Raw genomic sequence first — 21,076 nt, 5'->3', positions numbered from 1 at the left:
TCTGTTTCTGGCCTTGGACCATAATAAAATATGTACATATATATACAACCTCTTTTTAACTTCAAATATTAACATGCAGTTTGTAAAACAAATAATTTGATGTCTGCTCTTCTTTCAAGTTTTTGTTTCATTATATTTAATTTTGAAGAAAAGTCAAATAATTATAACGCTTGTAACATTAATATCCGAAACTGTAATTAATATTGATAGAATATCCACTTTTTTTCCTTTTCTCTTATCTACATTTAATACCCTAAGGCACCTGAATAATAGAATGTTAAGAATCTAAGTATATTATATAAATATCATTGTATTGAAATAACATATTGTACCACAACTGAGAAGATGGAGCGATAGATGATTATATGGCTAGATTTAATAATATGTTAAAGGAGGAAGCTAGTTCTATATTAACATTTTATGGATATATTTTTAGGTTCTACAGATGTCACTCATTTATTCACTATTCTGTATATTCTTTTCTGATTTTATTAGCACTGTTATATTTTTGGTCGTTCTTCATCATATCCTCTGGTTGTTATACTTACCAATAATAAATAAATAAATAAATAAATAAATAAATAAAGACATGCAACCATTCTCTTGAAAGAAAGAAAGCCACAGCTGCCATGATTAAAAAAAAGAGTTTAAAATGGGGGGGGGGCAGGGGAGTTCTAAAACAAGATGCAGTGTTCCAGTTAGACCACAAGATGGGGATGATCTAATACGAATTATTCATTTATTCCTTGGCCCAGGAATTTACAGAGCTCCCAGCTTATCAAGGAAAAATGATTAAAGACTGTAAAGGTAATTTCATGATCATAGTCCAAAATAGGTAATATGCCTGTTCCCCTTTCCTTGGACTTCCCTTTTCCCTGGAAATTCCAAAGGATTAATAACATCTGTCCACAGTACCAGTATTAACTGATCAATCCTACTTGTTCTGAGCCTCAGACCAGCCCCTTCCCTTTCTACTGTAGGTTTAAAAGAATGCAGAATTCTCCTCTTTCAGGAGAGGGGGTGGCTGGGGGAAGCAGCAGCAGGGGAGTAAGGGCGAAGGGGGGGGTGTCACAAAGGGCTGCCCCCTTTTGTAACTGCATCATGAGTTTGGATGCTGGCCCCAAAGAGGGAGGTCCCATCAGATGTGGAAGGGTGGCATATTCCAGGACCCCTCCATAAAGCAGCTTGGTGAGACTCAGAAAGTGGGTCTTCTCTGGACTTCCAGGGAGGCATGGTGAACTGAAGATGGCTCTGCTTTGACCATGGCAAAGACCAAAGAACCGGTAAGTAGAGGGGTTCCTTGGAACCTCTCCAGATAAGGAGAGGACGGAAAATTGCCCACGTGGACTCCAGATGGCTGCTCCTCATGAGGAGACCACAGGACATCAGTTTTCCATGGGTTTGGGCGCTGAGAGACGAAGGGGTCAGCCACCTTGCTTGCAACCACCATGGAGCCTTTCGAAGGACACAAGTTTGTAAACCTCACTTTCTAATCACTTTCAGAAATTGCTCATTAACTACTTCTAAGCTATTAGAGACCTTTTCAGGTTTGAAAAGTCGCTGGGTGAGTTTAGCTTCAGCCCTGAACAAAAGAAAAATTAATTACCAGCTGAAGGACTTAAAGAATAAACAGCAAAAAGCTGAATAAGATGTTGATCTTAGAAGTTATAAATGGACTAAGGATCCAGATAAAATTGGAATATCGACAGTAAGATTTTAGAATTAAATATAAAGAACCAACAGGTTCTTGTGGGAAACAGATCCCGCTTTGGTTTTTACAAGACAAAACAAAGATAAGCAATTTTATGATTTCAAAAACTGGACACTAGAGGTGACTAAAGATTTTAGGTAGAGAAAAGATATACAAAGATATATCATTATAAAATGATGCACAACATTATAACAATAAAAATACTGAAGGAGATGTTTGAAGAATGGAATCAGACAATAGTAGCCACAATATCAACAATGTCAGTAATGATGTCTGCTTCTATGGATAGACTATGTCCAAAAGATGTTACTGAAGAAATGTCAGATGTAGAACAAATTTTATCTGACAAGATAGAGATGGTATCAAAAGTGGATTTACAACTGACAGCCCAAGGGAATGACAGAGAAAAGGATGTTTCACTGGATCTACAAAAGAAACTGGCTAGGGTTTTAAAATTTAAAAGGGAAATACAAATGACAAACCGAGAGTGACCTGGATAATTTTTTCCTATTGGATTTACAAAAGAGGCTTGTTAAAGAGGCTTGAAGACAAAGAAGAAATGAAGAGAAATCAAATCCTATGACAATATTTGAATGAACTAAAGATTAAGACTGTTAGAAGAAAAAGGACGGAATATAAAATTGGTTTATTTGATCAATAAAAGGTTTATTTGACTAAAACAAAATACGTTGTTACTTCTGGCAACCCTTTATTGACTTTCTGCTGATGCCAGGACTGAAAAGATGATGTTTCATGGATTTGTTTATAGATAAGAAATGGGATATGGGATGAAGAGATAAATGTTTGTAACTTTAAAGGGGGTGAAGAGTCACTAAATTTGTTGTGATGAAGGTTGGAAGTCGCTTCTTTCTTTCTTTCTTTCTTTCTTTCTTTCTTTCTTTCTTTCTTTCTTTCTTTCTTTCTTTCTTTCTTTCTTTCTTTCTTCTTTTCCTTTGCACTTTCACTCCTTCCATTTTCTTTTCTTTAAGTTTAGTTTGTATTCAGTTTTACTATTATAATCAAAATTAATAAAAATGATATACAAAAAAAAAAAAAAAAGGAAATGGGCCTTCTCTCTCGGGATCCCTGTCCTATGGAACAGATTCCCCCACCAGAGATTCAGATGGTCCTGATCCCCAGGCGTTGAGACCGGGCGGTTAGTTCCTCAACTACGCTTTTAGTGGGTTAATTTTGTCTCTTTTATCCTGTGTTCATTCAAGCTGTTTTATCAGCTGCCCAGAATTGCTTAAGATAGGTGGCCATATAAATAGGCTTAATAAATACATTAAAAATCTTGCAATGCAATGCCACAAGGCTGCTTCCATCTTGCTGACCAAAGGAGCAAGATCTTGTGGACACCATGGTTTGGGAGCTCTTTGTTTCTGCAAGCCATGCCTCTTATCCGGATGAATACGTATTCAGGTCTTCTCCATAGGAATGCGTATTCTATGAAAATAATATTTATTACCACCACTATAGAATACCATATCTTTTCTATAAAAAAGACCTACCCCATGTTTGATTAATTCTGCAGTTGTAACTGTTTTCCCATTTTAGGACTGTCAGAGTCCAAGAATTTTCCTGGGGAGAGGTAAATCAATCAATCAATCAATCAATCAATCAGAGCATCCATAAATTAAGCTGGGTCCTTTGGAATCAGTTACAAGATGCTTAGCGCAAGGCCTCTAAATTGTTACGTGTCATCATGGAGGGGTTCCCCTGATTTGGCGGTTTCTACAAGGTCATCATGATCGCCTGATGTGTTTATAGCAGACACTGTGCTTTGAATCTCAGGAGTTTTGGGATGGATAAAAGGAAGAATTTCCCATGGCATGTGACCAGTTAGCAAGGTGTACTGATGGCCAAGAGGTTTTGATTGATTGATTGATTGATTGATTGATTGATTATGTACCATCAAGTTGTTAAAAGGACTGGGCAAACACATGGAAACGTGTCACCTCCATCTCATCTGGAGGCGGGATTTTCCTGGATAGGCTCCTTGTCCATTTTCCAAGGAACTTCTGATCCATCTCAGATGGGAGAACCAGACGGTTGGGCTTGATGGATCCTCATAAAACAGCCCTTAGAGTCTCTCCTCTCCTTTTCTCCCACTCCCCCCTTTGCATGATACTCACAACCAACTGCTGCTCCAGATCTTTAATTCTGCTCTGGAAGGTGGCTACTTCCAGCTCACTCTCTGCCTTTGGTGAGAAGAACCCTTTAGGGGAAGCACCACTGGAGAGCTCTGAAAGGTCCTTCAGAGCTTCTTTCAGTTTGAAGACTTCTTTCGAGAGCTCTGTGATCTGCCGAGGAGGAATGGGAAAGAGGTGACACCTGGGCAACCATCATTTTCACATCCAGTAAGCAACACGTGGGCATACATATATCTTTGCATACATACATATCCTTTTGAGGTAAGCAATATTATGCAAAGCCAGAAAAGGAGTAAGAAATAGTACGCCAAATGAATTAAGGCCTGGGATAAGAAAAAGAGAAGGAAATACGGCTAACTCCAGTTTACACCAACACCATCCACTGTATCTTTCTCCTAGCAAACTATCCTTCCTTCCACCACATCCCTCCACAATTTCATACTCTACCTTTTGATCTTTAGATTTCTCACTTCTCCTTGACAACCATGACTTTCTCATCTCCTCTCAACCCATTCACTCTTCCTTGACATATTTATTTTCGGATTCAATCCTCATTTATTGTCTCTATGCGACCAAGCTACCTCAGTGCATTTCTTTCATACTGCTCAATCCTGTATTCAGTCTATATTGTTTGATTGATTGATTGATTTGATTTGATTTGTTTTTTAGGCTGCTCCAATCTGTACAACTGGGCGGCTTACAAAATGTAACAATAAAACACAACAAAACACAGAATATATCACCCAAAAGAAAAGTCCGGAGAAAATCAACAATCAATTAAACAACCGGAACATCCCACAAGGGGTCTCCCACCCACTCAAACCCAGGGCCTGGGGATGGAGCCAGGTATTAAGGGCTTGCTTAAACAAGGATGGGGCTGTATGAATCCTAGGTGGAATGGTGTTCTGCCATAACACAGAAGATGCACTTCCTGGGTCACCAAAAGGTAACAGTGGGGCCTGGAGCACGCCAGTTCTGTCAAACTATTATTTAATACCAATTCCAGTAAGCTGGAATGTAATATGAATGCTGGAGCCCTTCCCCATAAGCTATTCCAAGAATTTGGCTGGAGGATCATTAACATGTTTATATGGTATTCCAAAGTCATATGAATAGGCTCTTAAGCTACACCCAAAACATACAATCTAATACTATATGAAGAATTATTGGTTTACCAATGCATGGGAGATAGCGACGAAGATAATTTTTCAACCCTGGAAAGATAGGACGAGTCTGAGAGCCCCATTTCAGATGAACAAAAAGACCACCTCCTGTGGCAGAGGCTTTCACCTCCCCAAGGCTCACCTTCTTGTCCTTTTCCCTGACCAGCTTGGCTGAGTCCTCAATGTGGCTGTGCAGCTCCTGGAGGCGTTCAGACTCATCCCGCAAGCTCTGCAGCTGCTTCTCGGCTGCCGCTAACTGAGCCTCGGCCGCGTGCTTCTCGCTCTTCATGAAGAGAGCCTCCCGCTGCACCTGGAAGACTTCTGCGCAGGTGCGTTCGTGCTTGCACCCCAGGTCACTCAGCTTCACGTTCAGCACATCGATTTCACCCTGCAGGCTTGCCCTCAGCTGTTCGTGAGATTCCTTGGACACTGAGCCTTGATGGACCTTGTCCAGCTCCGCCTGGAGGTGTGAGGCCTCCTGGGCTTTAACTTTGAGCTCCTGTTCCAACAGCTTGACCTTGGCCTTCAGCTCCCACAGGGTGCCCTCCAAGGCTTCCTTGGCACGAGCATGCTCTGCCAGGGGCACGGACTCTTGCCTGTAGCTCTCTGTTGTCTTCTGCAGTTCTACTAGCTCAGTCTGGGTTGAACTATATTTCTCTTTCATCTCCAGTAACCTCTTTTCAGCATCTGAGAGGGAAGCCTTCAATTTCCCCACCAGGTCTTCATGCTCCAGCCTAGAGATATACTGGGAAGCCAGCCTCTCCTTTGTGGCTTGAAGCTCCTCTTCCAGTTTCTCCCGCCCTTCTCGGAGCTGCTCCACGTGAGCCTTCACTTCTTCGTATTGCTTTGTCATGGCCTCCAGCTGCTCTCGCAATTTGCCAGTCTCCTCCTGAAGGGCCTGGCTGACTGAAGAACTTCCTTCAGGCATCTCGTGGCTTTTCTTCCCCAAGGAGTCTCTCAGTTCCCTTAGTTCTGTTTCCGCAGAGGTACACCTCATTAGAAGCGCCTCCTTCTCCTTGGACACCACATCCAAGGAGCCAGCAAGCGTGGCTTTCATCTCCTCATATGCCTCAGTGGAGCAGCCTTGGGTAACTCTTTCTTCCTGAGCCCCAAGCAGCCCCTCCAAATCCTTCACCTTCTGATCTTGCTCCTCCAGCTCCTCTTGAGTCTGATGCAAAGCAGCCTTCACAGTCTCGAGTTCAGTTCTGGAACTCTCAGCAGCCTCTTTGTCCTCCACAGACAGGATCCCCAGCTCAATCTGATCTTCAAGGAACTTCACTTCAGCTAAAGCTGCCTGATATTTCTCCTGGGTCTTGCTTAACTCATTCACTAGCTCTTCCATCTCTTCTCTAGTCACCTGGTTTAATTTGCTCTTTTCTCCCGGTTCCAAGCCAGCTTTATTTTTCATTGCTTGGTTCCTCCTGATCTGATTGTCTGGGCAGCTGATCTTCTCCAAAGCTTCTTTAAGAGCTGTTATTTGCTTCTCATAATCATCCTTCAGCTGTTCATAAGCCTCTGCTGGGATGAGTTTACAAGAGGTTCCACCTGTTGGGTTGCCTTCAAGGGACTTCAAAACCTCCTGAGCCTCCATGTGCTGTTCTTTCAGCTTCTCAAACTCTGACCTGAGCGAGTCATACAAAATGACAGGAATGAAGTCCCCAGAAGTGTCAGCATCGCTCTCATCCTTCTCGTACTTCTCCAGAATCTGCACAAAACAGAAAGTTACACGGTAGAGAGAGGAAAAAAACCACAGAATGTTCAGGGGAGAGTTTAATGCAGAATCTGACCAACTGTGTTGCATGCAGATTCCAAGCTCTGTCCTTGGGGGGGTCTCCAGCCCAAAGGATCCCTCCACTGCATATAGCTACAACTCCAGGAGACCATATTGTGTTGTGCTAGTGGTTTGCAAGGAATCCATGATGAACCACTGATGGTTCATCATGGTTGCTGTTGCCAGAAAATAATTTGCTGGTAACTGGCAATTCATGTCTACATCTAGGATGTAATAGTGATCTGAATTTTCCTCCCATCTAACTGGGGAGAGAGTCCAGATTCACTGGATTAGCTAAACGAAGATTTTAAAAAAAAACCTCATGGGGCTTCAACCACATTTCTGAAACTGTTCCAGGTTTAGAAGCCATGTCATTTACATGGTTCCATATCTACTTTCATAGGATCATGGAACAGTAGAGTTGGAAGGGACCACAAAGAACGCCTAGTCCAGCCTCTACAGTGTGCAAGAAAACTAATTCAACCATTCATGAGAAGTGGCTGTCCAGCCTCTTCTTAACACCCTCCAGAGATGGACAACCCACCAGCTCCACAGGAAGATTCTTCCACTGTGGTACAGATTCTACCATCTGGAAGCTTTCCTTATATTCATATGAAATCTAGGTAGCTGCAACTTGTATATTGTTATTTCTGGTCCAGGTTACTGTCTGTGGGAAAGAGTTCTTTCCCACGGTTGAGTTCTTGACCATCTTCCCTGTGGCTTCCTTTGATGGACTGGAACTTGGCTATCATCTCTCTCCTCCATCTTCTATTAGGCTCTGCTGGTATGTTAACAATTAAAAAGATTACAAAGCTACTAGTAAATCTGCAAAGGTATCTCAACAAAAGGAAATCAGATTCAAGTTATGCTGTCCACTGAAATTTCTCAACCCACAACAGCAAAATGATGGTGGTGGTGATGGTTAGCTGCTGGGAGCAAGATGTTTGATTGTGGCAGGTTGCAAATAAATAAATAAGATAACAACATTATTATTTATTAGATTTAATATAGCCACCCAGTCCAGTGGACACTGGGCGGCTTACAAAATATACAGGTCGTCCTCTTTTAGCAATTGAGCAAGCTTCCAGATGGTAGAATCTGTACCACAGTGGAAGAATCTTCCTGTGGAGCTGGTGGGTTGTCCATCTCTGGAGGTGTTAAGAAGAGGCTGGACAGCCACTTCTCATGAATGGTTGAATTAGTTTTCTTGCACACTGTAGAGGCTGGACTAGGCGTTCTTTGTGGTCCCTTCCAACAATTGAGATCAGCAACCTGGCTGTTAAGCGAAGTGGTTACTAAGTGAAACCACAACTGTGCACATGATCTGACTTCAGCTTTCCTTTGCTTTACAGCCCTGCAAAGGTCGTAAATGCAAGGATTGGTCACAAGGTTACTATTTCATCACTGTCGTAACTGAAAACGGTTGCTAAGCAAGGCAGTCACTAAACGACAATGCCTGTAATAATAATGAAAACGATTGCAAGCATGAATCAAATGAAACAAGACCACCTGGACTAAAAACAACCATTAAAACAGCCCCCCCAACATATTAACTCCAGGCCTGGGACCAAAGCCAGGTTTTAAAGGGTTTTTGGAACCACGGGAGCGTGGGCACCATCCGTATGTTGCAATAACTTACAGTTGGGTGATCTAAGTAACATTCATCCACAGCATCTAATTAGATTTCTAAATGGCCAGGTGGGCAGAGCTGTGATTTACCCGTATCTTTTCCATTAACTTTCTGTTCTTCTGGGTCAGGGACTCTATCTGGCCCTGCAGGGTTGCTAGGAGATGTTCAGTAGAGGCACTTAAGCTTTTTTTGGATAGAAGAAGTTCAGCCACTGTTAAAAAGAAGAGCAAGAGGAAACCAAACAGTGAAGAAACCCAGAACAATAGATTAAAGCTGGTGGAGAAGGCTGCCCCAGGCTAACAGTACAAGGACGTGCTGTCTTCCCCTCAGGTACACCACTGAGATATTCAGTGGAGGTGGTCACTAAGACATAAAGGGCAATAAAACACCTAGACTTGAAGAAGTGCAAAACAGATTACAGAAAGAAACCTGAAGGGGGGAAACTGCAGGTCCCTCGGACCTAACATGCTCAGTATGCAAAGTTGACTGTTAATTGGGGGAAAAAAACCTGTCCGGAGGGGATTGTTCAGGGGTGTTGGGGGGTCAAAAAGTCAAGATGGAGCCCACAACTGTGTGACTGAAACCCCACGTCTTTTTTATTGCGAAAGACATAAAAAGGGGCAGGGCGTCGATCTCGTCATGGCTGCCATCTTGACTTTTTTGACCTTGTGGCAGAGTTCCTTGGAGTGCTTCTTGAGTCTTAAATGGTAACATAGGGGAAGGCATGCCCCCTGAACAAAAGCATTCCCATTAGGAGGTATTCAGAAACGCTGCCGGTCCCCTTTGAGCTAGGCTAGTGCGCAGAACAAGTTTCAGGGCAAACGTGGTTTTTCCCCAGCGGAAGGAAAGACACGGCTGCCTGTAGAAATCACTGCGGGCAACCCAGGAGTTCAGCACTGCTGGGACTGGCAAGACCGTGTCGCTAGTTTATTTGTTTTATTTCCACGCTCCTCGTCCTCCTCCCAAGAGGGGAGCCCAGAGGGACTAGGAATAAGGAAGAGGGTTAGGGTGAGTTAACTAAAACCATTGTAATAAAACAAGTCTAAGAACACTAGATGTGCTGGAGGAGGCCTTGGTCCATCTAGTCCCGAGATCTGTCCTCCCACTGGCCCACCAACTGCCCAAGGATGCCCACCAGTCTCCCAGCAGATGGCCTTCAGAGGAGGTCCCACTGCCATCAAGCGCCCGTGACTCCCAGGACTTCCATGGACGGGCCCAACCCTTTTGTGAAGCCAGCCAAGACGGCAGCCAGCCCCACATCCTGAGGCAGCAAGACGTAACAAATGGACACAGTTCATTGGAACAAACAGAGAAACCAAAGAAAAGCCAGCTTGGTGTTGGGTACAACCCTCTGCCTTATAAGCACATGCACATCCTCTACTGTCTTTTGAAAGAAGGAAGCGCGGGAAGCAACTGAACATATCTTGGGAGACAGTTTCATAATTGGGGACTGCCACTTGAAAAGGCCATGCTGCTGACCATCACCGCTTGAGCCAATGCCACCGGGGGAGTCATGAGGAGGGACTCCTCAGCTGATGTTACCCCATGGCTTGCAGGGCATTGGGGAAGATTTTTTTTTTAAGTATTGGGATTCTAAATAATTTAGAGCTTTGTGTAGGCCAGCTGGCTGGGGAATTCTGGGAGCTGAAGTCCACACATCTTAAACTTGCCAAGGTTGAGAAACACTGGTATAAACCAATGTCAACATCTTAAATGGGGCCCAGTAGAGTGGTGCAATGCAGGGCTTTCACACCTAGCTGTCCCATTTTATAATCAGGCAACTGTTTCTACCCCAGTTACAGTTTCCAGACAATCTTTAGAGGTAGCCCCATGAACACTGCATTGGAGTAATCTAAGCAAGACATCTGGACTTTGAAGAAGCAGGACAGGAATAGCATTAAGGCTTTTGAATTTTGGTGTTGGAGAAGACTCTTGAGAATACCATGAATAGGCAAAAAACAAAGAAATGGATCATTGAACAAATCAAACTCAGGAGTTCTCACTTGAGGCACAAATGACCAGGCTCAGATTATCCTACTTTGGACACATTATGCGAAGACTCGGCTCTTTGCAAAGGCTCTGATGCTGGGAAACGTGGAAGGAAAAAGAAGATGACCAGCAAGAGGGATGGACTCTGTCACAGGGGTGATGGGGGCACCGTAGGAAGACCTAAAGGACCAAGTTAGCAACAGATCGTCATGGAGAAAATTGATCTATGTGGTCACTAAGAGTCAACACCAACTTAATGGCAATAATCAGTCAAGTGCAACATCATTAGCTTACTCCCTGGGAGATGGAAGTTACAATCCAAAATATTTAGAGGATACCTAACATAAAGATTTGCTCAGTTCTGAATATATACTCTGCAGAGAGATGAAGAACAACCCTTACCTGGAAACTCTAGCAGCTCCCCCTCTTCATCCTGCAGAGTTTCAACATCATAGCTGGTATTTTCCTTCTCATTCTGCACAAACAGAAGATTAGATGAGAGATTTCCAGAAAGTGGGAGTCTATGACAAAGGGCTATGGATAAGAGCTGAAGCTACACCAAGACCGACTGTGTTCAACTCAAGGAAAAGACAACTATTTTGGAAAATGATGTTATGCAAAGGCCAGGTGTCCATTTGTCTCTCCTAGGATGTGGTACACAGCTTTAACCTGACCATAAAATGGCTGGACAGCTTGCCCAGTCACTCCATCTGAGCAAGGCAACGTACCTCAAGCTCATCTTAGAGGAATGTCTTGACACTCAAATACTCCTTCATTACCTCAAACAATGAAAGACGGCTTCGTAGCACCTCCAGTTCCTTCCCAAGATTTTCTTTCTCATTTGCTGTCTCCGCCAGTTGGTTCTGAAGATCCTCTAGCTGGTAGATCACAGAAAATAAGGTTTTATTCCAATTGTGATGCTCACCTTTTGGAGTACCTGGTGAATTCTTTTCAACAGAGAGAAAAGTCCTAGCTGCAGCAATTCCCGGGGCATTACAGGACTACTTGATGGACTTAGTCGGACTGAGTTCACACAACATGCTGAACTAGGCTAAAATGGAGTTGGATGGTTTGCAGTTCATTGTGGGAAACTAGGAATGTGCATCTTCGAACCTGAAGTGGGAAAGATGCTTCAGATCTACACATCCCTATGAGAAGCTCAGTCATTGCTTTTCATGCTGTGTGAATCTCTTCCTTGGGTTCAAATCCAGTCCCCTCTCTTTACACTTTTCCTCTGATGATAATCTGGCCTTTCACTTCCCACAGACGCTTGAAGGTGGCAGTGGTCTCTTTACATTCAATGGGGGTTTTCTCTAGCACCTAATGAAACTTGTTAATGTGGCTTTAGGAGTTGCCCGGAGGTTCAGAGGAGTGGACAGTTTGGAGATGTTTAAACAGACTGCACGCTGGTTTGGGTAGAACTAAATATCGAATGGAAAAATGGGGGTTTCTTTCTGAGGACAAGGATATTTATTGTGGATGTGGCGCTATTCAAACAATTATCCATCTTTTGCAGTGCCCCTTGGGACCGACACGCACACAGAATGACTTGCTGGTCGGAAATACCTTTGCCATCAATGTGGCCTGGCATTGGGCAAGAATTATATACATCTGTGTTATTTTTTAAAAATTTAGATTAGTGATTGTCTCCTTTCCAGTTCCTGCATTTCTGACATGAGACGAGAAACGTGGCTTTAAGTTTCCTTGTTTATGGGAACCCAGCTGTAACAAATCGCAAATTGCAGTAATAAGACTGTTCTCTTGGCCATTGATTTATGCTCACCAGGTCCTGAAACAGACCACAAATTCTGACACACTAGGAGCACAGGAAGACGCATTTTACTGAGTCAAGCCCTGAGTCCCTCCAGTTCCAGATTTTCTGCAGCAGCTCTGCAGATTTAAGACAGGAGTGACTTCCAGTTCACTATCTGGGCGTGGTCAGAACTGATTTTGGACTTTTTGACCGCAAAAGCATATGTTCTACCTCAGAGTTCTGGTCCTGAAACCAAGATTCTCATCCTCAGGGTGACTCATGAGCTGTCCTAAATAGAAATATAGGAAGCTGCCTTGTAGTAAGTCAAAGAAATGTTCCATCTAACTCTTAGTGTTCTGGATTCTTTCTCAAAAGCCCCAATGTGGGTCTTGGGCATGGCAATCTGCAGAGAGGCGACTGATATTAAACATGCCATGATATCAGTGCAAATAGCATCCATTATGCCAATGTTCCTCAACCTTGGCCACTTGAAGATGTGTGGACTTCAACTTCCAGAGCTGGCTGGGGAATTCTGGGAGTTGAAGTCCACACATCTTCAAGTGGCCAAGGTTGAGGAACACTGCATTATGCTGTTTGCATCACCTGGGTTATGACATTGTAGTGTGTGACACATCACGATCTCAACAACATGCCTATCGTCTTGGGTTCTTCTGTTCCAGGATAAGACTCACCTGCTTCTCCAGAGTAGGCAAGGAGCCATTTTGAAACTCCAGCTGCTACCAGAGGCAAAAGGGGAAAAAAGGGGTAGAGTCATTGCCAGGAAGACTTCTTATTTATTCCCTGACCTCTTGAAGCCACTCTTCACAATTCTGATGGGAATTGGCAGAAGATAAAATAAAGTAAAAGTACAATAAAACCCCAGTGAAATGATGAAAGAGCAGCAGGGTAGAACAGAAAAGACGATGGTAAAAGTCCTTTCAGACAATAAAATGCCAAGAAAATATAACATGCCTTTGGCAAAGACAAAAGTGGAAAGAAGACAACATTTCTTGGGGGGCAGCTGTAATTTCTGAAACGTGGCTCCTTTTGCCCCAAACCCGTGCATCAATCCAAGCTTTGTGGGAAGTGCATGGATGTATGACCTCACTTCATTACCCTTAACCCTATTCCACCGCTGAAGACAGGCACCAAGCACCAGCGGACGCTGGGTTTCCAAGAGAGATTCATTCCAAGCATCTTTATCCAGGAGGGTATTCAAAGACTCACTTCCTGTTTCTGTTGTTCCCGGAGTTGCTCCAGTCCCCGGATCCTTTGCTGAAGCTGAGCCCTGTCCTGCCGTAGCCTCACAATTTCCTCATAGGCTTCCCGGTCCACCTACGAACAAAAATCCAGGCCCGACTGACCAATCCTCTTGCACCACCTTCCCTGCATCCAACCTCAGTCATAGTCCCACTGCAGGATCCTCACCCCATGAGCTGGAATGTGGGCAGTTGAATCTGGGCTGGTTAACACTGAATATGTGGACGGCTAAATCAGCAGTTGTGCTGTGGCTGGGATGAGGGGGGGACTGGGGGCCGGCTTGGGAATAACAGCAGGCATCATGTAGACGTCAACAAAAGTTGCATCAAAGAAGCTCAGCATGGAAGCATAGCTGTAGGGACCTGTGGAAATGACCTTGGAGAAGACATCCAGAAGCTGTGAGGACCACAAGAGATGCAGAAGAAGCATGCATTAAGCCTGTGGGGCAGGAAGGTATTAGAAAGAGACTCAGACTGGCTGTCTCTGATGCCCTGGGGTATAAGAGGGAGGGAAGGAAAAACTTGCCCAGAATCGCATTGGATGAGTTTGGCAGCACCACAAATCCATTAGACAAACAAATAAACACAGCGAGACTTGCAAGATTCTGTTATTATTATAGCCTATCTCAATAAAGTAGGTTCTAATCATCCTGTGAACTCAGTTTCCTGGTTTGTCTACCCGAGTGTTTCTCAACCTTGGCATCCTGAAGATGCGTGGACTTCAACTCCACACATCTTCAAGATGCCAAGGATGAGAAGCACTGATCTACCCTGTAGGGTTGACACTGCCATACTAACAGTGTTTGGGCCAAATTATACATGACTTCTCAGATGCAGCAAGCAGCCCACAGCCTTTTTGAAATTTTGAATGTCTTAAGGATAAAGTATGCCTTGGAGACCCTCCACTTGCTTCTGCATCTGATGTCTGTGTCATTTTTTTTCTCCGCTAATTTTTTTTTTCTGTGAGCAGCAGGGTGCAAGGAAACACAAAATACTAAAACAATTTTTGGGAATCAGTCCAGGAGGCAAAAGGGCAGACAGAAATGCAGATGTTTGGAGAAAGGTGAACCAAAAGAGATTTGGGTGTAATTAAAAAACAAAATGCCAAGGAGAAAGAAACTGAAATTAATTTGTAGGTAACTGTCCTGTAGATGGGAGATCTTACCTTCCACTTATTTTGCAAGCTAAGGAAGATCAGCCCTGGTTGGTCTTTGGATGGGCCAGAAGAGAGCTCAGGGCTGGGAATAGGGGTGTCTGCAGGATGTAGTCAAGAAGGTGCTGATGACAGCGTGATTGAAGCTTTTCCTGTTTTGTATGTGCATTGTGGGTACAACACCTATAAACATCAGGCACAGCTTCAATCACACTGTCACCATCTTGACTTTTTTGACCATACTCTGCGGATACCCCTTAACTAGGAAGTTGAAAAGCCATCCTGCAAGCGGGCAGGAGCTAAACATCGCAGAATCACTGCCATGAAGACTGCTGGGACCCTGTCCTGAGTTGCTGGACTCAACTCAAAGGAACATTTATTATACCTTTATAATAAAGATGATATACTATAATCCCACCCTAGTTACCAGATACAGACTTGGTCCCCCACTAAATAACCCGTGATGCGACTGAGAGCTGTGCATTAACATTCAACATTTTTAATTTTTAAATTTGCAATTTAAATTTTTAAAATGTAATTTTTTAAATTTAAATGTGTGCGGAGCCTCACCTGTGGTTTGAGGCTTCAGATAAATTAGAAAAGTGCTCAGCAAGAAACAAAACTCCCTTTCCAAGCCTGGCACCAGCCTTGGGCTACTTCCAAGCCAGCTGCTGTGGTCATTGTGCCAAAACAGAAAAAGGGGAGTTTTGGCTTTGAGAGATTCGTGCAACCATGAGCTGAACCTAAAGTGCAAAGGTCCATGAGTTCAATCCCTGGTAGAGGGCTTGAACCTCCTAGAACAGTGTTTCTCAACCTCCTCAACTTTAAGACGGATGGACTTCAACTCCCAGAATTCCTCAGCCAGCATACAAAGTTGAGGTTGAGAAACACTGCCCTGGAATAACACCTGGCTACAAAGATCTGATGAGACCCAGTAAGGATGGAACTGGTCACAGAGTACCTCCTGGTGGCCAATGCCATGAGGGGTTGTTGGGCCTGCAAACAGGACTGTGGGGCAATGGGCGATGGGTGGAATGGCTGCTGCTTGAGGATGTCATAATGTCACAAGGGACAGAAACTCAAGAATATGTCTCTGCCCAACTCCCTGGATTGGGAAGAATCTAACCATTTCCACCTTCCATGATGCTTGTCCACTTCCTGCTTGAGCCAACAGCCTTGGCATTCCCAGTCAGGCCCACTCCATGCCAAAATGGTGCATTTTCATCCAAAGGGATATGTGGGCTCCTACTTCTCTTTCTTTAATGGATCATCTGGGTATCTGAGCCCATCGGCCTCCTACCTGGTTGGGGTTGCTTGTGGGCGGTTGAGGTGCCTTCCGCTTCCTTGGACTGGTGCTCTTCTCCTTGCAGAGAGACTGTTGAGAAGAAGATGCCTGAGGAATAGAGAGAAGGAGAGGGAGGGAGGGAGGGAGGGAGGGAGGGAGGGAGGGAGGAAGGAAGGAAGGAAGGAAGGAAGGAAGGAAGGAAGGAAGGAAGGAAGGAAGGAAGGAAGGAAGGAAGGAAGGAAGGAAGGAAGGAAGGAAGGAAGGAAGGAAGGAAGGAAGGAAGGAAGGAAGGAAGGAAGGAAGGAAGGAAGGAAGGAAGGAGCGTTAAGAGTTGATCTCCCAGCAGCTGGTGCCAATCTGCCCTTGTGGAATGGGAAAGATTACCTGAGAAGACAGATCAGATGATTGTTCTTCTGCAAAAAAGACAAAAAGATCAAAGGGATATTTCAAGATAGAATTAAAAGGTTGGCAAGGAACCATCCAATTTTTGGGACTGAGCACCCACAGAGGTTCCTCCCACAGCCCAAAGCCCCCTGAACCACAAAACCGCTGAATGACTAAAATAGGGCAAGGGGTTTTTAGAGACCAAAGTCCTGCAGCTGCCTGGAGGTCTGTCAGGGGTCTCTGTACATGACGCCCCTTAGGATACGAGCAAACAATTGCTTATTACAGCTCCCACATGGGTGAGGGGCTGGAAACTAGGGCGGGGTCTGGTTGGTTTTGCCTGCAGAAGAGGGGAGACATGGCAGCAGACATTGGAAGAACCGTCATACGAAAGAGGGAGAAGAGTTGTTCTCGGCCACCCCAGAGGGCAGCAAGAGAAGCAGTGGGTTGAAGCTACAAGGAAGGAGATTCAGGGGAGAGTTTGGGTGGAGAGTCCTGATGGTAGGAGCTGCCAACCAGTGAAATAGGGCTGCCTCAGAAAGTGGTATGTTCTCCTTCACTGGAGGGCTTCAGACAAAGCCTGGATAGCCCTCTGTCCAAAATGCTTAGCAGATCCTCCACCAAGCAGGAGTTAGACTAGTTGACTTTTGAGGTCCTGCCATCAATGATTCTATGATGTGAAGAGTCCTTAGAAGTGATCACCAAAGTGGAAGAAACCCATCTCCAATCCAGCTAAAGGTCATTATGAGTTTCTTCCTGACCAATCCAGACTTCTATTTCAAATACCCTGCCCCAATTATTTGGGGAACTCAGAGACAATGCCCCTCTTTCTTCAGTAGGACCAGCATCAGGGAATGAGCATGGGGGGCCTTACCACTGGCCCAAGAGTGGCATTGGGCAGCATCTTGGAGATAGTGCTGAATGAGAGCATTGCCCGTCGCGGCTCCGTAGTGTGCTGCATCGCGGCCTGTGGCATCGATGAGGCCAACCCGTGCCCCGCCGTGGACAAGAGCCTCAACTGTCTCCACACTGCCATTCTCACAAGCAACCATCAGGGCTGTTCTGAAGCAAAGACAGGCACCATAAATCCAAGGAGTAGGGTTTTGATTCCAGGGGTAGTATTACAGAAGTAACCCTCAAAAATGCTACCCAGGACAAGTCTTACTTAACTGGGGTCTTTGAATATGAAAACCTTGAGACTGTATCTAAAGGCAGCCTTTCAGAGCTGTCAAGGAATTCTATGCCAGCGTATCTTGGAAGTTCTACCTTGTTCTCAGAAGAAGCAGAGTGCTTCATTCTTGGCCATCTTTCAAGAGGTTAGTGAATATTTTTGTAGGCCAGTACTTTGGCCTCCTTCCTTGTAAACCCATTCACATGCTCAGCTCTTCTCTGAAGGATCAGCTTTGTAATGGACTGCCATATTCAAGGCCAGGGCAGGGCTGAATACCACCATGCCAGCAAATCATTGTTCATTGCTGGAAATGCTACATCAGATCATATGCACCTTTGATTCACTCTCCCAAGGCAATTTTTAATGTCTCAATATTTAATGTCTCAAAACGTGCAAGAGAAAAGTTCCACAAGAAGTGGCTTGACACGTCCCACCAGCCCAGTTCAAGATTTTGACTGGAAGAAAGTGCTGAGGGATTGGACCTCTTTACTGTAAATCTTTATTTGAAGCCTATCTCCTCACATGTGAATTTCATTCTTGGTTCCTGGTCTCCACACTGCCATTTTCACAAGCAACCAGACTTCTCTGGAAGAAGCCTCCCAAAGAGCTATGCTGGAGGAGAATCTGAAGATGTTTCAAAAGCTTAACATCAAGGCATGAACCACTTTGACAATTTGATAAACAAACTCCAGCTGTCATCGTAGAAAATCTTCTTTAATCCACCTACAGGAGATCACATTCATCCAGTTCCGCACAGTGGCTTCCTAGTACATGCATACATACCCACCATGCTATCGTGAAGTGCCAAGAATCTCACAGTTGCAGTGGATATAAATACAATAAACAAATAACTATAAATTCCCTTTTAGGGTTAGCAGTGGAAGGCAAAACACAGAAGAAAAATGAGAAGCATTGGTCAAAAGAAATTAAAGGCATGAGATAAGAAAAAGAAAAGAAAATATAGCTAAATCTAGTTTACATCTCGATCTATCCATAGCATTCTTTACACATTTATCCATAAATGCATTAAACAATCCCACCTTGCAATTCTATCTTACTCCCTGCTCATTGGTGAATCATTTGCTCATTCAAGAACCATGATAACTTTCTCACATTCGTGCATTTCTGAGTGACCTGCCAAAGAGCAAAAATCTGGTCCTCCCAACCCTTGCCTGGTGCCAAGTCACACTGCAGTTCCCAAATGTTGCTCATTCTCACGTCTTAGACCCTTTCCAGCAGAATTCTATCAAATACCTTCCCTGGCACACTTAACAAACTAATTCCCCCTGAAGATTTTGCCTTCGTTCTTGCTATCTTTCCAACAGGGGAACATGAACAGCATCCTTCAAATTGTCAGTCACAGACCCAGCCTATGTGCATACATTAAACAAGTCACTTAGCCACTCAGTTAGCAACAAGATCCATATTTTAAGATTTCTCCTATTTACACGTTTCTGCTATTTCTTATTACAGAGTGCTTGACTCTGCTGTGGCTTCATTTCATTTATAGATGATTAAATCTATACTGTATACTCCTTTTAGTTTTGTGAAGCTGCGCAGAGTCATCTCCAATAGGGCAGGCTACAAATTCAGTCAGTCAGTCAGTCAATCAATCAATCAATCAATCAATCAATCAATTTTAGTTTCTGGTGTCTTTCTTGTTACTTTTAGGGTTTATTTAAAAAAAATTAATGCTTTCATTCCTTTTACTCCTATTACATTAAAATATATATATATATTTCAGCTTCTTCTTTGAATGGAAAAAGCAGAATGAAAATCCCTAAAGGGCATAAAGGGGAAATTCAACCTCGAAGGAAGAGTCATAAACTTGAAATGAATTTAGCCAGCCAGTTTTAATCAACTAGAGACAGGCAACAGTTCAGTTGCCAGAGGGCACATCTGCCTAACCTTTGTTTGGTTCTAAGCACCATCATGGTACATAATGATGCTACTAAAGACGTCAAGGTCTGAATGTCCCTTTCCTTGCCTCCTTTTTAATGAATCTATTTTGCTAGCATACCAAACTCTCTCATTCTAATTTAGGGGGTTACCACGTGATTTTGATGAATGCAGTTGTGGAAAGCTGTAGGTGTGATGGAATGGTGTTATGAAGGTCAGGCTCAGGGAAATAAGCGTTTCCTTAGCCCTCAATAGGAGCGTGGGAAGTTTAAGAAGATGAGACTGGCACTACCCTAAGGAATTCATGGTGTTGTGGCTGGCTGGCTTGGGAACTGAGGTTCAGTCTGGAGAGATTCTGTCTTGAGGTGGAAGCTAATAAACGCAACAGTTTATGGAGTTCTTTGGGCTGAACCTGACAGTAGGGGTGCTATTGGGCCCATAAGTCTTTTCCTGCAGACTAAAGTGTTGATCATCTTAAACACCACACCGGGCAATCCATGTGGACAAGCTTTGTCCTAATCTGGTCTCTATCAGAACTGATGAAAAAGAACAACTTGAAAACGTGGGTTGACTGTGATGCTGAGCTAAGCGAGGCATCCGTCTGAACTATCATATCATTTGGAAAAAGGGAGGCCACTCCCAGCTCTTCCCTCTCCTTGTCTCCCAACAGTTTTCTCACCGGCCTTTCTGGTCTCTTGCATTAACAGCTGCTCCTCGGTGTAGCAAGTAGCGGCAGAGCTCAGAGTGGTTCATCTTGGCAGCCAGCATCAGAGGAGTTGCCCCATCCTGCCAGGAGAGAGAAGGGAATACATTGCCTGGTCAGTTAAAACATCTGTATCTTGGTTATAGCAACTTCATAACCACTAAGTGGAAAACATCCATGCGGAAGTTCTTGAAAGTTCTCCTTTCTTTCCGAGAAGGAGAAGGAGAAGAAGGAGAAGGAGAAGGAGAAGGAGAAGGAGAAGGAGAAGGAGAAGGAGAAGGAGAAGGAGAAGGAGAAGGAGAAGGAGAAGGAGAAGGAGAAGGAGAAGGAGAAGGAGGAGAACACTTAAGAAGATATGATAGCAACATGAAAGGATGTCCCACAGAGGAAAGGCCAGCCCCCATAACAGAGAAGGAGATGGAATCATGGACTGAAATTACAGGAAAACAGATATTGATTGAGTGTTAGAAAAACTTCCCAACAGAAAGGGAAACTTGATGGTGCAAGCAACGATCTGTAGAGGTGGTGGACTTCCTGTTGCTGGATGTGAAGAGAGGCTACATAGCCATCTACCTGGGGGAAGTTTTAATGAAGTAAGAGCTTGGTTTAGATGCCCTCAAGGCCTTTGAACTTGAGAATTCTAGAAATGGTCTGAAAGTTTTGGAAATCTCAAAGAGCCTTCAGAGTAGACTCTTTGAGGACCACATATTTTTTACTGGGTTTCTACACCAATAAAACACATGAGATGGAACTCAGATCTAAAGCTCCAACCTTTCTTTCATTCTTCTTGGTTTTTTAAGTTTTGTATGTAAGTTTGTGTAGATTGGGTAAGTGTAAATCGCTGGGTTTTTTACAAATGTATTTGGTTTCCTTTAGATGAAGGAGTAAGGGCAGTATTCTTTGTGTTCTGTTTTGAAATTTTGCTGCGGAGGGGAAATATTGATCGAGTTATTAGAAAATTGACTTGATTGTGCAAATGAAACATATGGGGACAAAACTGAGTGTTCAACAACTGGCGACCAAACTTTTGATCAGATAGACTCCCTGTTCGA

General features: G+C 43.9%; 1 protein-coding gene across 2 annotated transcripts in view; it reads right to left on the bottom strand.

Moving 5' to 3' along the window:
* The window catches only part of ANKRD24 (ankyrin repeat domain 24), a 42,140-nt gene that overhangs the window by 6,992 nt on the left and 14,072 nt on the right, over positions 1–21,076 (bottom strand). The window contains exons 10-20 of one of the 2 annotated variants that reach the window (XM_025170640.2): positions 20,001–20,107; positions 17,126–17,313; positions 16,252–16,280; positions 15,883–15,975; positions 13,398–13,505; positions 12,863–12,907; positions 11,197–11,295; positions 10,820–10,892; positions 8,518–8,639; positions 5,170–6,732; positions 3,847–4,014 (exon numbers count right to left, since the gene is read on the bottom strand). In XM_025170640.2, coding sequence (XP_025026408.1) covers positions 3,847–4,014; positions 5,170–6,732; positions 8,518–8,639; positions 10,820–10,892; positions 11,197–11,295; positions 12,863–12,907; positions 13,398–13,505; positions 15,883–15,975; positions 16,252–16,280; positions 17,126–17,313; positions 20,001–20,107 — 2,595 coding nt within the window. The remainder of the gene's footprint in view (positions 1–3,846; positions 4,015–5,169; positions 6,733–8,517; positions 8,640–10,819; positions 10,893–11,196; positions 11,296–12,862; positions 12,908–13,397; positions 13,506–15,882; positions 15,976–16,251; positions 16,281–17,125; positions 17,314–20,000; positions 20,108–21,076) is intronic. The other variant, XM_088149310.1, reaches the window with a different exon arrangement.

Source organism: Python bivittatus, unplaced genomic scaffold (genome assembly GCF_059951505.1).
Source record: "Python bivittatus isolate LINGU-HERP-01145 unplaced genomic scaffold, Pbiv_v1 ctg000580_np1212, whole genome shotgun sequence".
NCBI lineage: Eukaryota > Metazoa > Chordata > Lepidosauria > Squamata > Pythonidae > Python > Python bivittatus.
The sequence above is the reverse complement of the archived record's forward strand: the minus strand, read 5'-3'. Positions and strand labels throughout refer to the sequence as shown.